The 17420-nt window shown below is 44.0% G+C and overlaps 1 protein-coding gene across 3 annotated transcripts in view; it reads right to left on the reverse strand.

The window, feature by feature from the left end:
* The window catches only part of LOC112264508 (growth factor receptor-bound protein 10), a 61432-nt gene extending 44797 nt beyond the window's left edge, over positions 1-16635 (reverse strand). For 2 of the 3 annotated variants that reach the window (XM_024441161.2, XM_024441160.2), the window contains exons 1-3: positions 16337-16635; positions 12686-12800; positions 9245-9335 (exon numbers count right to left, since the gene is read on the reverse strand). In XM_024441161.2, the coding sequence (XP_024296929.2) occupies positions 9245-9335; positions 12686-12736 (142 nt within the window). In that variant the 5' untranslated portion in view covers positions 12737-12800; positions 16337-16635. The remainder of the gene's footprint in view (positions 1-9244; positions 9336-12685; positions 12801-16336) is intronic. The other variant, XM_042295430.1, reaches the window with a different exon arrangement.
* Positions 16636-17420: the final 785 nt, after the last annotated feature.

Genomic DNA, 17420 nt, shown 5'->3' on the forward strand with positions numbered 1-17420 from the left:
CTGCATCCAGGCCCAGCCCCTACAAATACAGACACCGCTACAGCAGAGACAGAGCATGGCGGGGAAAGCTTATCCGGCTGGGAAAAGAGAGAAAGCTGTCAAAATGTATGTAGTGCTTGATGAACAGAGTAACAAATCTCTGGCCAAGACAGAGTTTTTCAGTCTCTTCAACATCAATGACAACTCTGCTCCATACACCATGAAGACGTGTTCTGGGGTAACAGAGACTTCAGGCAGGAGAGCCGTCAACTTCATGGTGGAGTCTATAGATGGACACATGCAGCTCACTCTCCCTACTCTGATAAGAGTGTGACATGATGCCAGACGATAGGATGGAGATTCCCTCCCCCGACATTGCGTATCATCATCCCCATCTGCAACCAGTTATGGACAGAATTCCAGCTGTGGACCCAGACGCTCCCATCCTCCTGCTCTTAGGACGAGACATCTTAAGGGTACACAAGGTACGAGAGCAAATCAATGGGCCCCACGACACTCCTTATGCACAGCGACTCGACCTCGGGTGGGTCATTGTGGGTGAGGTCTGTCTGGGAACGGCTCACCGACCAGCCAATGTTAACGTGTTCAGGACAAACATACTTCAAAATGGTCGCACATCCTATCTGAGCCCTTGCCCTGACATCATCCAGGTAGAAGAGAACTACAACAGCGTAGCTCAGAAACACATCTCTCCCTCTACATTGCACTTGAGAGATCCAACCACAACTGTGAACACAGACAGCCTGGGATGTTCCGTGTTCGACAAAACACAAGACGATGATAAACCAGCACCATCAGTGGAGGACAAAGCCTTTTTGGACATTATGGACAAACAGGTTTTCCAGGATGATGGAAACAACTGGGTGGCTCCACTACCCTTTCGCCCCACTAGACGTCGCCTTCCTAATAACAGGGAGCAGGCCATGAACCGTCTCACATCACTTCGCAGGACTTTAGACAAAAAGCGTCATTTTATTGACTTCATGCAAAAGATGCTGGATAACGACCAAGCCGAACCTTCACAGCCACTAGAGGGAGACGAAGAACATTGGTATGTGCCCATATTTGGTATTTACCATCCACAAAAGCCTGAACAAATACGAGGAGTATTTGACTCCAGTGCTAAGTGTCAAGGTGTGTCACTTAACGATGTTCTGCTCAGTGGTCCAGACTTAAACAACACACTCTTAGGTGTCCTAATGCGTTTCCGCAAGGATTGCATTGCACTAACAGCAGATGTGCAACAAATGTTTTACTGTTTTGGTGTACGTGAGGATCAGAGATTACTTAAGGTTTCTCTGGTATGAAGACAATAACCCAGATAGAAACATAACTGAGTACAGGATGAAAGTGCATGTATTTGGGAACAGCCCTTCACCAGCCGTAGCCATCTACTGCATGAGAGAGGAGCGCTACAGGGTGAGAAGGAACATGGGTCAGAACCCAAGCAATATGTAGTGAGGAACTTCTACGTTGATGATGGTCTGACATCAGTAGCTACTACAGAAGAAGCTGTCAACATTCTAAGAAAAACACAAGCAATGTTGGCAGAGTCCAACATGAAACTACACAAGAATGCATCCAATAGCAAAACAGTTATGGAAGCCTTCCCTATGGAGCACCGTGCGAAAGACTTAAAAGATCTGGACCTAGGAGTGGATCCTCTCCCTTTTCAACAGAGTCTGGGACTTTCCTGGAACCTGGAAACAGACAGCTTCTCATTCCAGGTGTCCCACAATGAGAAGCCTTTTACACAGAGAGGCATCCTGTCCACAGTGAATAGTCTTTATGACCCCCTTGGGTTCGTGGCTCCAATAACAATGCAAGGTAAAGCCTTAATCAGAGAACTCTCTTCTGATCAGAGTGAGTGGGATGCCCCTCTTACCACAGAAAAAGAAGAGAAATGGAAAATGTGGAAGGAATCTTTGATGGAGTTGGAACATATGAATATTCAGCGGACCTACATCCCAGTCTCCTTGTCTACCACTCAAAGAAGAGAGCTACACATCTTCTCGGATGCCTCTACAGTAGTCATAGGAGCGGTAGCCTACCTGAGAGTTATTGACTCGGAAGGTCAATGCCATGTTGGATTTGTCATGGGGAAATCAAAATTGGCCCCTCGTCTGGCCCACACTATCCCACGCCTAGAACTGTGTGCGGCTTTGCTAGCTGTTGAGATGTATGAACTGATCAAAGACGAAATTGACATTGATATACATGCAGCCAAGTTCTACACAGACAGTAAGATAGTTCTCGGTTACATCCACAATGTCACCAAAAGATTTTATGTTTATGTTGCCAATAGGATAACTCGCATCAGGAAGTCTACCCATCCAGATCAGTGGTGCTATATAAACACTGACAGCAATCCAGCAGACCATGCAACCAGGCCCATACTTGCTGCGCTCTTAAAACACACTAGTTGGTTCTCAGGTCCACCGTTCCTGATCCAAACAAACTCGAGTAAGCCTGAGAACATCAATTTTGACCTTGTAGAGCCTCACACAGATGCAGAGATTCGACCAGACGTCACCGTCTTTGCCTCTAAAGTTTCTGGAGCTCAACTCGGCTCTCATCGCTTTGAGAGGTTCTCAAGCTGGAAAACTCTCAATCGAGCCACAGCACGACTCATTCATGTTGCAAGATCCTTCCATGAAGGTGCAGACAACACCAGCTGCAGAGGCTGGCATGACTGTAATAAACCATGCGGTACAAGTGAGTTGTCACAAGCCAAAACAGCAATCATTCACTGTGTGCAACATGAAGCCTTCAGAGAGGAATTCAAATGCATTGAAAAAGGAAAAGAGTTCCCAAAGCAAAGTACACTCAAAAAGCTGAACCCAGTGATTGATGAGGATGGGTTGCTGAGGGTGGGAGGCCGCTTATCCTCCGCCGACATGTTACAAGACCAAAAACATCCTCTCATCATCCCACGGACACATCATGTTGCCACTCTGCTGGTAACACATTATCACGAGCAAGTGGCTCACCAAGGCTGTCATTTTTCAGATGGAGCTATTCGAGCAGCAGGCTTCTGGATTATTGGGAGCAAACGTCTGGTCTCTGGTATCATTCACAAGTGTGTAACCTGCCGCAAGGTTAGAGGGAGGTTAGTTGACCAAAGAATGGCTGACTTGCCTGCAGACAGACTCACATCTGAACCACCATTCACCAGCGTTGGACTTGATGTGTTTGGACCATGGAATGTCATGACTCCAAGCGCTGGGCGGTGCTCTTTACATGTATGTCTACTAGAGCAGTCCATATCGAGCTTATCGAATCCATGTCCACATCCAGCTTCATCAACGCGCTGAGGCGTTTTTTCGCTATCCGTGGTCCAGCAAAAGTGCTACGGTCTGATCGAGGTACAAACTTTATAGGTGCTTGCAGGGAACTGGATATCGACACAAATGACTCAGAACTGACTAAATACCTCTCAGATAAGGGATGTACTTGGATATTTAATCCTCCACACTCGTCTCATATGGGTGGTTCTTGGGAGAGACTCATTGGGGTTGCCAGACGTATTCTTGATGCTATGCTGTTTCAGACGGGCTCCACTCGTCTCACACATGAGGTCTTGAGCACTCTTATGTCTGAAGTTATGGCAATAATCAATGCGAGACCCTTAGTGTCAGTATCAACCGACCCTGACATGCCTACCATTCTCACACCCTCAATGTTACTTACACAAAAAACCAGCGCTACCTCAGCCCCTTCTGGATACTTCAGTATGAACGACCTTCATGGAAAACAGTGGAAGCAAGTCCAGTGTCTCGCTGACACCTTCTGGAAAAGGTGGAGACAGGAGTACCTGACAACGCTGCAGAGACGCAGAAAATGGACAGCAGAAAAGCCAAATGTAAAAGTGGGAGATGTTGTCTTATTGAAAGACAGTCAGGCACACAGAAATGACTGGCCAGTCGGGCTTGTGGTAAAAACCTTTCCCAGTACTGACAAAAAGGTTAGGAAAGTAGAACTAAAAATTGTCAAGCAAGGAGCTACTAAGGTGTTTGAGACCAATCTCAGAGATTGTTGTTCTTCTTTCTGAAGCATCCTAGAGACAAAAGATAAAAATAGAAAGGACATTATTTGTTTCTTGATATGTTTTATTTCATAGTGGCACAATTTCATTATACCAGGCCGGGAGTGTGCTGCCATCCTGTTAGAAGGTAACAGATTATTTTATTACAATGGTTAAATTGGATTTTCATTGTGTTCAATGGTGTTATTTGCCCCCTTAGTGGCGCTTTCTGGTACTTAGAAAGACGACGCAAACAGGAAGTACAGAATTTGTTTTGCACGCATAGAAGCAGCTACAAACAACGCTACGGTGCAGGTCTTTCAATGTAGTTATTTCTTGTCACGCTTCAGCCTTGGAAACATTTGTTTGTAAATTCGATTCAAGCATTTAGCTAATGATGATAATCTTGTTATTGATAGAGTTGCTTACATATCAATGTTGGTTGCATTTACTCACAAATTGCAATGCCTTTAATGTATGTCGTTAGCTGTATTACTTTGCTCATGCGTCATGCAAACGAATTGTAAAATATACAATACTGTAGTTTTGTTACTGTTTCTAGTGTAATATGCTTTGTTATTCTACATAGATGGTTAAACATTATTAGAGTAATGAAAGGAGCCAATTACCATATGGTTAACAATTAGCTATATGGTTTGGCATCATGCCAGATGCATGGTACCTTAGCGCGTGCTTTGTATTTATGCAACTTCAAAGGTTTAATGTACAGCTACAGGATGTCGGTGTGAATTGAATACTAAAGTATATTCTTTTCTGTATTTTGCAGTTTCACAACATAAACGTTTTCAATATATTCATTCAAGAAAAGTCACGCCTTGGGAGTTTTATTGAAGACTTAGTTGTTAGCTATCTGTCTAGTTTTGCATGGGAACGCAACTCAAGGGCAGAATAATGGTTGTACAGTCGTCTCAAATAAAACTGAAGGACCTCTGTGTTACTCTGGACCCTGAGCTCTCTTTTGATGAACATATCAAGACTGTTTCAAGGACAGCTTTTTTCCCCATCTACGTACAAATTGCAAAAAATCAGAAACTTTGTCCAAAAATTATGCAGAAAAATGAATCCATGCTTTTGTTACTTCAAGGTTAGACTACTGCAATGCTCTACTGTCCGGCTACCCGAATAAAGCACTAAATAAACGTCAGTTAATGCTAAATACGGATGCTGGAATCCTGATTAGAACCCCAAAATTTGATCATATTACTCTGATTTGGTCCTGCCGTACATACCTGCACGTACGCTATGGTCACAAGACGCAGGCCTCCTAATTGCAGCTGGAGGCAGGGCTTTCTCCTATAGAGTTCCATTTTTATGGAATGGTCTGCCTACCCACCCATGTGAGAGACACAGACTCGGTCTCAACCTTTATGTCTTTACTGAAGACTCATTTCTTCAGTGGGTCCTATGATTGAGTGTAGTGTGGCCCAGGAGTGTGAAGGTGAACGGAAAGGCTCTGGAGCAACGACCGCCCTTGCTGTCTCTGCCTGGCCGGTTCCCCTCTTTCCACTGGGATTCTCTGCCTCTAACCCTATTACAGGGGCTGAGTCACTGGCTTACTGGTGCTCTTTCATGCACGTCCCTAGGAGGGATGAGTCACTTGAGTGGGTTGAGTCACTGATTGACTGATCACGGAGTGATCTTCCTGTCTGGGTTGGCGCCCCCCCTTGGGTTGTGCCGTGGTGGAGATATTTGTGGGCTACACTCGGCCTTGTCTCAGGATGGTAAGTTGGTGGTTGAAGATATCCCTCTAGTGGTGTGGGGGCTGTGCTTTGGCAAAGTGGGTGGGGTTATATCCTTCCTGTTTGGCCCTGTCCGGGGGTGTCATCGGATGGGGCCACAGTGTCTCCTGACCCCTCCTGTCTCAGCCTCCAGTATTTATGCTGCAGTAGTTTGTGTCGGGTGGCTAGGGTCAGTTTGTTATATCTGGAGTACTTCTGTCTTATCCGGTGTTCTGTGTGAATTTAAGTATGCTCTCTCTAATTCTCTCTTTCGGAGGACCCTAGGACCATGCCTCAGGACTACTTGGCATGATGACTCCTTGCTGTCCCCAGTCCACCTGGCCTGCTGCTGCTCCAGTTTCAACTGTTCTACCTGCGGCTATGGAATCCTGACCTGTTCACCGGACATGCTACATGTCCCAGACCTGCTGTTTTCAACTCTCTAGAGACAGCAGGAGTGGTAGATCTTAATGATCGGCTATGAAAAACCAACTGACATTTACTCCTGTGGTGCTGTCTTGCTGCACCCTCGACAACTACTGCGATTATTATTATACGACCATGCTGGTCATTTATGAACATTTGAACATCTTGGCCATGTTCTGTTATAATCTCCACCCGGCACAGCCAGAAGAGGACTGGCCACCCCTCATAGCCTGGTTCCTCTAGGTTTCTTCCTAGGTTTTGGCCTTTCTAGGGAGTTTTTCCTAGCCACCGTGCTTCTACACCTGCATTGCTTGCTGTTTGGGGTTTTAGGCTAGGTTTCTGTACAGCACTTTGAGATATCAGCTGATGTAAGAAGGGCTATATAAATAAATTTGATTCAACCTCAGGAGGCTGAAGAAATTTGGCTTGGCACCTTAAACCCTCAGACTTTTAGATGCACAATTGAGAGCATCCTGTCGGGCTGTATCACCACCTGGTATGGTAAGTGCACCGCCCACAACCACATGGCTCTCCAGAGGGTGGTGCGGTCTGCACATTGCATCAGAGGGCAAACTACCTGCCCTCCAGGACACCTACAGCACCCGATGTCACAGGAAGGTCAAAAAGATCATCAAGGACAACAACCACCTGAGCCACTGCCTGTTCACCCCGCATTCATCCAGAAGGTGAGGTCAGTACAGGTGCATCAAAGCTGGGACCGAGAGACTGAAAAACAGTTTCTATCTCAAGGCCATCAGACCGTTAAATAGCCATCACTAGGCGGCTTTCACCCCGTTACGTAACCCTGAACCTTAAAGGCTGCTGCCTCATATACATAGACTTGATCACTGGCCACTTTAATCATGTTTACATATTTTTGCTTTACTTATCTCATATGTATATACTGTATTCAATTCTACTGTATTTAGTCAATGCCACTCTGACATTGCTCATCCTAATATTTATATATTCCTTAATTCCATTCTTTTATTTTTAGGTTGTGTGTTTTGTTGTGAATTGTTAGATATTACTGCACTGTTGAAGCTAGAAACACAAGCATTTCGCTACACCCACAATAGCATCTGCTAAACGTGTATATGTGACAAATACAATTTTATTTGACTAAATAAAAAGGTCAATACACAGTGGGGCAAAAAAGTATTTAGTCAGCCACCAATTGTGCAGGTTCTCCCACTTAAAAAGATGAGGCCTGTAATTTTCATCATAGGTACACTTCAACTATGACAGACAAAATGAGAAAATAAAAGCAGAAAAATCACATTGTAGGATTTATGAATTTGCAAATTATGGTGGAAAATAAGTATTTGGTTAATAACAAAAGTTTCTCAATACTTTTTTATATACCCTTTGTTGGCAATGACAGAGGTCAAACGTTTTCTGTCAGTCTTCACAAGGTTTTCACACACTGTTGCTGGTATTTTGGCCCATTCCTCCATGCAGATCCCCTCTAGAGCAGTGATGTTTTGGGGCTGTTGCGGGGCAACACGGACTTTCAACTCCCTCCAAAGATTTTCTATGGGGTTGAGATCTGGAGACTGGCTAGGCCACTCCAGGACCTTGAAATGCTTCTTACGAAGCCACTCCTTCGTTGCCCGGGCGGTGTGTTTGGGATCATTGTCATGCTGAAAGACCCAGCCACGTTTCATCTTCAATGCTCTTGCTGATGGAAGGAGGTTTTCACTCAAAATCTCACGATACATGGCCCCATTCATTCTTTCCTTTACACGGATCAGTCATCCTGGTCCCTTTGCAGAAAAACAGCCCCAAAGCATGATGTTTCCACCCCCATTCTTCACAGTAGGTATGGTGTTCTTTGAATGCAACTCCGCATTCTTTGTCCTCCAAACACAACGAGTTGAGTTTTTACCAAAAAGTTCTATTTTGGTTTCATCGGACCATATGGCATTCTCCCAATCTTCTTCTGGATCATCCAAATGCTCTCTAGCAAACTTCAGACGGGCCTGGACATGTACTGGCTTAAGCAGGGGGACACGTCTGGCACTGCAGGATTTGAGTCCCTGGCGGCGTAGTGTGTTACTTATGGTAGGCTTTGTTACTTTTGTCCCAGCTCTCTGCAGGTCATTCACTAGGTCCACCCGTGTGGTTCTGGGATTTTTGCACACCGTACTTGTGATCATTTTGACCCCATGGGGTGAGATCTTGTGTGGAGCCCCAGATCGAGGGAGATTATCAGTGGTCTTGCATTTCCTAATAATTTCTCCCACAGTTGATTTCTTCAAACCAAGCTGCTTACCTATTGCAGATTCAGTCTTCCCAGCCTGGTGCAGGTCTACAATTTTGATTCTGGTGTCCTTTGACAGGTCTTTGGTCTTGGCCATAGTGGAGTTTGGAGTGTGACTGTTTGAGGTTGTGGACAGGTGTATTTCATACTGATAACAAGTTCAAACAGGTGCTATTAATACAGGTAACAGGTGGAGGACAGAGGAGCCTCTTAAAGAAGAAGTTACAGGTCTGTGAGAGCCAGAAATCTTGCTTGTTTGTAGGTGACCAAATACTTATTTTCCACCATAATTTGCAAATAAATTCCTTAAAAATCCTACAATGTGATTTTCTGGAATTTTTTTTCTCATTTTGTCTGTCATAGTTGAAGTGTACCTATGATGAAAATTACAGGCCTCTCTCATCTTTTTAAGTGGGAGAACTTGCACAATTGGTGGCTGACCAAATACTTTTTTGCCCCAGTGTAATTCATGGTCCTTTAGGCCTACATACTTTACAGTGAGCCAATATTTACAACATGACTGTGAGCAACAATCACCATGGAGACCAGGCATTGACGACACCCCCAGGAAGTAACGGGTCAAACAGGAAGAAGATTTACAGCCTGCCTTCCCACAGTATTCCTAGAAGAGCATTCCTACAGAATTCCAAGGAGTCTGGATATTCTGGAAAAATCAATCCACCAGCGAGTGAGAAAAATGCTGAGCACCTAAAAAAAATAACACTATTATAGCCTCTTCATTTGGACAACAGAGGAGAGGAGAAAGGGGAGGTTAGTTGAGAGGACAATCACCTTGGTGGTCGGAGTTCCGATGGGCAGAGAGTTGAAACCCTTGACCATTCAAATCGTCCGGTCTGTGGGAGGAAGTCCGGTCCACAGTTTCCTGTGTGAATGGAGAAACAGAAAGCACAATAAAATCAGGACAAACACTACCATTCAAAAGTTCAGGGTCATTTAGAAATGTCCTTGTTTTTGAATGAAACGCAAATTTTTTGTCCATTAAAATAACATCAAATTGATCCGAAATACGGTGTAGACATTGTTAATGTTGTAAATGACTATTGTAGCTGAAAATGGCAGATTTTTTTATTCAATATCTAAATAGGTGTACAGAGGCCCATAATCAGCAACCATCACTCCTGTGTTCCAATGGCATGTTGTGTTCGCTAATCCAAGTTTAGCATTTTAAAAGGCTAATTGATCATTAGAAAACCCTTTTGCAATTATGTTACCACAGCTGAAAACTGTTGTGCTGATTAAAGAAGCAATAAAACTGGCCATCTTTAGACTAGTTGAGTATGTGGGTTGAGTATCAGCATTTGTGGGTTCAATTACAGTCTCAAAATGGCCAGAAACAAAGACCTTTCTTCTGAAACTCGTCAGTCTACTCTTGTTTTGAGAAATGAAGGGTCTAAAGGAGGCCAGTTTTATTGCTTCTTTAAAATCAGAACAGTTTACAGCTGTGCTAACATAATTGCAAAAAGGTTTTCTAATGATCAATTAGCCTCTGGACGCCCATGTAGATATTCAATATATATATATTTTTTTACAAAAATCAGCCATTTCCAGCTACAATAGTCATTTACAACATTAATTAACAATGTTTACACTGTGATGTTTTTTTTTTTTTTTTTTAATGGACCAAAAAAGAAAGTGCTTTTCTTTCAAAAACAAGGACATTAAGTGACCCCAAACTTTTGAATGGTAGTATACACTGCAGGGAAACATGCATATTCCCTTAGCATTGTATTGTTTTTTTATGCAAATGGCACATAGGTACCCATAGGGATCTGGTCAAAGTAGTGGTAGGGATTAAGGTGTCATTTGAGAAAGAGAACCGTTTGGAACACGTCTGGGAGAGCTTTGTCTGCACGGATATGAATCTGTCATCCAGCCAATATATACAAACGCACACAAACGTTTGCATGTGCCTGCACACACAGATGCACAAACTGCTCTTCACACACACACACAGCAGCCTCAGATAAGGAGCACTGCTGAGGAGAATAAAAAATAAAAAAAGGAAAACATTTTCAATTTTCCAGGAAAGCGGAGAACACGGAAGTACAGTTTCCAGGAACTGCCCGCTGCCAGGGGTACGGCACACACACACACACACACACACACACACACACACCACTCCCCTCTGAAAACATCCATCAACGCCCAGAGAGATTTACAGCTCCGAGAAGCAGCCAAGGATTTTCCAGGGACAGCTCTGCTGCATACATACATACATACGTCTGTGGAAACCAGAACTACACAACACAAACACACATATAATATGCACGTCATCCACAAACTTGACACACACACCAGAACGGTCCTATACCCACAACCATACTGACCTTTCACACAGACACACAGGTCCATGGCAGCAGTGATACCATAGAACTGTGCAGGAAGGTTGTAACTACCACATGTCTGTAGGACAGAGTCAACTATTATATGTATATTACCACAATAAAGGGATATTTTAGCAATTTTACATATTTAGGTATTTGTTTCCTTACCTTGCGGAAGGTCTTTTCTGACTGTATTGAACAGATCGAGGACAAAAGTGGTGAAAGAGAGAGAGGTTTGAGAAGCTAGTGTTGTAAAAATTAGCAGGTCTGACCATCTTAGCAAGCATGCCAGAACTCGGGCCTGCACAATACACACCATATCCATGCATATGGAGACCACAGAGTTTGAACACAGGTTATCAGTGTGCCACAAGACAGAATTAGCCCGCTGAGCTAAAGCCTAGTTTGGAGAGAAAAGTCTTCTAGCATGGTTCTCTGCTACACACTCACACAAAGCGTTTCTCCCTCTAATGTGTCCATGGCTCACATCCAGGTCTCCCGCTTGGACACACACACACACACACACACACACACACACACACACGCGCTCAGCTCTTCCGCTCCAAGAGTCTTGAAACATGGCTCAGATGGACAAACTATACCCAGAGAGAGTTTTGTAAGTACAATATGTGGAAGAGAGGTTCATCCTCATCTACACACACTCAACCTACTGTCTCAGCCCTGAGAGGCTGCATGGTGTGTGTGTGTGTGTGTGTGTGTGTGTGTGTGTGTGTGTGTGTGTGTGTGTGAGCCAATGCATTATATAATGGATAAGGTTGGCCCATCAACATGATACAGCATGACAGCTTACACACAAACATTCCACGCTTTCAGCCCTAATGAATTAAAATGCTGATTGGGGTGGGTGGGAAAGGTGGTGTGTGTCTGATGTTGTGAAGTTGTTTGTTTTGCTGGTCTATTTATAGGCCTTGAGGGCCTTCAGTCTAGTCCTATAGGACACAATGGTTCAGACTCAGACTAAAGCACAAAAGCCTGCTTGACTCACAATAGCCTCATTCACTACAGTAGTAAGGGGGAATACCTAGTCAATTGTACAACAATGCATTCGACTGAAATGTGTCTTCCGCATTTAACCCAACCCCTCTGAATCAGAGAGTTGCGGAGGGCTGCCATAGTCGACATCCAAACCTTTGGCACCCGGGAAACAGTGGGTTAACTGCCTTGCTCAGGGGCAGAACGACTGATTTTTAGCTTGTCAGCTCGGGGATTCGATCCAGTAACCTTTTGGGGGTTACTGGCCCAATGCTCTAACCACTAGGCTACATGCTGGTTACTGGCACAATGCTCTAACCACTAGGCTACCTGCTGGTTACTGGCCCAACGCTCTAGCCACTAGGCTACCTGCCTCTAGCCACTAGGCTACCTGCCTCTAGCCACTAGGCTACCTGCCTCTAGCCACTAGGCTACCTGCCTCTAGCCACTAGGCTACCTGCCTCTAGCCACTAGGCTACCTGCCTCTAGCCACTAGGCTACCTGCCTCTAGCCACTAGGCTACCTGCCTCTAGCCACTAGGCTAGCCACTGCCTGCCTCTAGCCACTAGGCTACCTGCCTCTAGCCACTAGGCTACCTGCCTCTAGGATACCTGCCTCTAGCCACTAGGATACCTGCCTCTAGCCACTAGGCTACCTGGTAAAGTGGAATAATAGTAATGCTACTAGGGTAACTATCCCAACATTTTTCAGAAATGCCAGTTGAAGACACCCTAAATACTACTGCTTCTATAACCACTTCTAATGGGTCTGTGTGACAGCTGAGCATTGTCACGGTTACAGCAGGCATGTAAACATGTGAGACCCAGCCTTGTCACTATGGTTATAGTCACAGACACAGGTGTCGTGTGTGTGTGTGTGTGTGTATAGTCTTTACCTGGAAGTTAGATTGGAGGAGAAAGTAGTCTGGACACCCGGCTAAGGCCATGTTATCCTTTTGCAGGCTCCGGTTCTGGAGATCACATTTACTTCTCACTCCACTGACCAGATACCTACACAGAGAGACCAACAGACCATCAAACAAGGAACCCTAACTGTAGAGATAGACAATAACAAAAATCACACACACACAGCTCTGATGCTTCTCAAACAACTCCTCAGACTAAATAAGGGATTATCCCATATCACATGACTACTTAACACTTGCAGAGAGAAAGAAAGAAAAAGAGAGGAGTGTGACAAACTAAGGGCCAGTTTCCCAGACAAAAAGTAAGCCTATAGTCCTGAACTAAAAAGCATGCTCAGAAGAGAATCTCTAGTAAAAGTGCTTCGAGGTCTAGTACTCAAATCTTCTTTCTTATCTAATATGGGCTAGTCTTAGAGTGTCTAAATTGGTCTACATGCATTGACTAAGCACACTGGTCCCAGATAACTCACTGCTACATTCCTGACCGTACCATGATGAAGCTTATCCTAACCTTGCCTGCTTGGGGGCAAATCAATGACTGTATATACAGTATATGTATGGACAAAGCCATCGATCACGTGACATTTATTCCTATGTGAAGACTCAATAGCACATTGGAGACAAATTAGGTTGGTGAAGATGGCATTTTATGGAGACGTGCAGTTTAAGGACACCAGGAAGTGATGTTGCAGGATAGCTCAGTGCTGCCCCCTCTCATTGTGTAACTCAAGTTGAAGGCTGACTGGGGTACTGCAGGTTGCCATTAGCAACTAAACATCTTCTGTGTGTGATTTTAAAATAATTGCTGCACTTTTTGGTTCAAGGACATACATGCCCTTAGCTAGCTGTATTAGAATAAAATTATTGGTACCATGATTGTCTTAGTTTTTTTTTTTTTACACAAATATTGATATTTTTTCATTCACTATAATGGGGATCCTGTTTCCTGCTAACAATGCCCACAGGGCGGTTGGCCTTGAACTTGTGGTTCAATGAGAGAGGGCAGTTTCTCTCCCCTGGGACAACTCCTAACTTCCATTTAAAAAAAAGAGGCAATCTGCAGTTGCTACATCCATTTTGGACTTATAAATTAATGATATGTGCCCATTGATTCTTGAAGAATATAACTTAAAAATGCCTCAGCTTAGTTCAAATGTCAGACCCCATCAGAAGCCAAAATATAAGCGTGTTTTACCAATGTTTGTAAACAAAGAAATGTAAACTAACACTTTATAGCACTTTAAACATGGTTAAAACTATACTTTTTATATCATGGATGATCAATCAGTCCTTAGCTCTGTCTTTGAATTAGACTGGTTACACTTCTCCAGCAACATCACTCAGCTTTTTACAGAAACAGGGGTGGGAAAAGCGCTTTGTTATTGTTTCAACTGCTGATGGCAAAGAGCACGCAAAAATTCTATTTAAGTGGAAGTTAACATTTTCACCTTGAACAGAGTGGAGCTAGTAGGCAATCTTCGGTGGGCTGCCGCAGCACTGTAACGCTAGGAGAAACACTGACTGGGCTAACTCACTGTAAAGCATGGAACACAGAATCTCACCGGTTCTTATCAGTGGAAGGTCGTTCCTCATCTTGCTAGAACAAAAACAGTACCTGCTGTATGCCGACCCGGTAGCGACGAACCTATCGATTCTATTTGTAGAATCGCAATGCTCGTCAGTGGCCAACAACTTGACTTTGAGCCAATCAAAGAGCAATATCCCCCACGTGGGGCAGCATCCATATATCCACAGATAAGCCAGTCACACTTCATATGCAATGTAGGATATGGGATGGTAGCTAGCTAATTGCACAGACGCAATGCACACAACACTAAATACTTCCTACAAGTTAGGAAACCTCTGTAGCTAGTACTGACATTATAATTAAATCACAATGGATAGTTTCCATGAAACAACTGCCAAGTTAGTGCAGTGTCCTTAGCTAGCTATGTTCTGCTAGCTAGCGAATACACTAGCATCAGCAAGCTAGCTAAACATTTGGCTGAGGGCTAGCACTGGCAGTATGTAATTATGGAAAGTGAATAAAATTGTTTATTTGTCACTTTGCGAAGTAGTTATTTAGCTGTGGGCATCTGGCTAGTATCAACAAGGGCTTTCTACAAAAAAGCAACATCAGCGCAGATAGCTTGGAAGCGAGACCATAAGCAATACGCATGGACATGTGTTGCCAAGCAACGCTACTGCCACCTTCTGGTTTGGAGTATGTTAACAAGGCTGAGTGGCTGGAGACGGCCAAGGTCGTTGCTGTGTGAACACAAAAGAGATGGATTGCCGACACTCTGTTCAGAGGTGCTAAGTACTGTCGGCAGAAAAAAAACGTTTGACAATTCTACCTGTATGTCTGAGCTTTAACGCTAGGAGAAACGACTGGGCCAACTCACTAACTCGAGAAGCTAAAAATAGAAGCCAGCTATTAACAGCTACCCCATTCTCCTGTCTTATCTCACTGACCCCTTCATTCATTCAGACACCCACAGAGAGACTAACTAGCTTCATGTGAGAGAGAGACTAATTAGCTTCATGTTATTTGGCATCTAGTTGGACAGGGAATGGGTGTTAATGACATGCCATGTCCATCTTAATAACCATGTTGATGTATTGAAACACAACCCACTTGACATTTTCTGACATTTGTGTTTCAGAAGAGGGGGGCAAGAGAGAGAGAAACTATTTAACTGACCATACAGAGAGGACCAGAGAGCTGACTGGAACAAAGAGCAACTTAATAATGTCAGGGCCCTGTGTGTGTGTGTGGAGGCTGGTGGGAGGAGCTATAGGAACATGGGCTCATTGTAATGGATGGAATAAATGTAATGGTATCAAACACACATATGGAAACCACACTTGACTCTGTTCCATTTATTCCATTCCAACCATTACAATGAGCCGGTCCTCGTATAGCTCCTCCCACAAGCCTTCTCTAGTGTGTGCGGTTTTATTGAGAAGGCCCCCATCCCAAGTAAATTCTGCTGATTCTGCAAAATTCCCTGCACTAACACACCTGATCCTGCAATTCAATATCTGGAGGCACAGCTGATTAGTAGAGAGAGAGCACGAGAGAGGAGGGTTGACAGATGACTCAGTGACAGAGCAGCTTAGCCAGTCAGATAGCTGAGACCATAAAAGGTGCAGATTACATTATGTAATGTCTATGTATAATAAGTCATGGTCTTTATGACAGTCATCCATGTAGACAAACAAAAGTAACTACTTACTGTCATAAACTAACAGAATCTCAGACTCTGGCCTGATACAACCATGATTTGAGGTCCACTCTACACACTGTATAAAATGTAAAACATATTATTATGATTTAGTCTGTGACTTAGGTAAAGATGCATAGTGTGTTGTTGTTGTAGGCGACGTTTGCTTTACGGAACCGGTAGACTAGTCTGCTCAACAGTATGCGTGAGTGGGTCCTATAGGCCAGGCTGTCAGGGGGCATGTTTACAATGTACCCCCCCCCCCTCTCTTTGAGTGCATGACATATGTAAAGTAAGCATAAACAACACAACGTTTGCCAAGAAAATTGTATTTGCGGCACTTCTCCAAACAGAAACATAACGGATTAGATCAGGTAAAGAAAGGACGACTCACCTCGAGACCTGCTGGACTAGCACACAGAAACGCAGGGAGCTGAAACACAGGGAGCCAAGAGAGGGGAGCGCGTGACAATCGGTGTCGGTAGGCTATTCCTTTAGATAAAAGGACCAAACAAATGGGAAAATCTCCTGTAGTTATCTCTCACGTTGTCCTATTGAGCTGGGTACACAGTCACACACAACATCCACTCACACACACACACATTTAACACTGCACATCCAACAGCTGACTGCTACAAGTTTAACACACACACAAGAAGGAAAACTCTTCCCTAAACCGCCTCAGTACGCAGCTGACTCCTCCCCATACAGGGAATCCCTCTCGTTAATAAAGCCACGGTCTTCAATATATGCACCGTCAAACCAGACTAACAACATTTTTTACAACGAATGGAGCAAATAGAATCCAATACCATAAGCATATGCAAAGATCACTTAATTGCTATCATGTCTGTTCCCTGAGATCAACATTACTTTTTAAAAACTTGATTTGAAGCTACCCATCCTTTGTCAACTAAAACTTAAATGACCAAAAACCCAATTACACGTAGCAATAATTTCCTTCCAATTGAGATATGATACAGTATGTTAAGACAAGCTCATTAGGCATTCATAAGTTATACTCATTTCTAGATTTTTTTTACCCCATTTTTCATCATATCCAATTGCAATCTTGTCTCATCACTGCACCATCACTACACCATTCAACTGACTACCGAAGTCAGCCTGCAGTGGAACCAGTCTGCCACAATGAATTGCTATAGCGCAATGAGCCAAGTATAGCCCCCCGGCCAAACCCTCCCATAACCCGGACGACACTGGGCCAATTGTGCACCACCCTAAGGGACTCCCGGTCATAGAAGGTTGTGACACAGCCTGGAATCGAACCCGGGTCTGGAGCGATGCAGTGACTTAGACCGCTGCGCCACTTGGGAGGCCAAGTTAAACTCGTTCAATGGGTTCATCTTTAATTAGTTGAAATTACTGTTGAAAAGCAGGAAACAATATTGTAGACTGTGCCTTCAAAGGGGCAGAGCAGTCTAAAACGTGATTTTTCTGTGTTTTATATATACAGTGGG

The sequence above is a fragment of the Oncorhynchus tshawytscha genome, linkage group LG13, assembly GCF_018296145.1.
Source record: "Oncorhynchus tshawytscha isolate Ot180627B linkage group LG13, Otsh_v2.0, whole genome shotgun sequence".
NCBI lineage: Eukaryota > Metazoa > Chordata > Actinopteri > Salmoniformes > Salmonidae > Oncorhynchus > Oncorhynchus tshawytscha.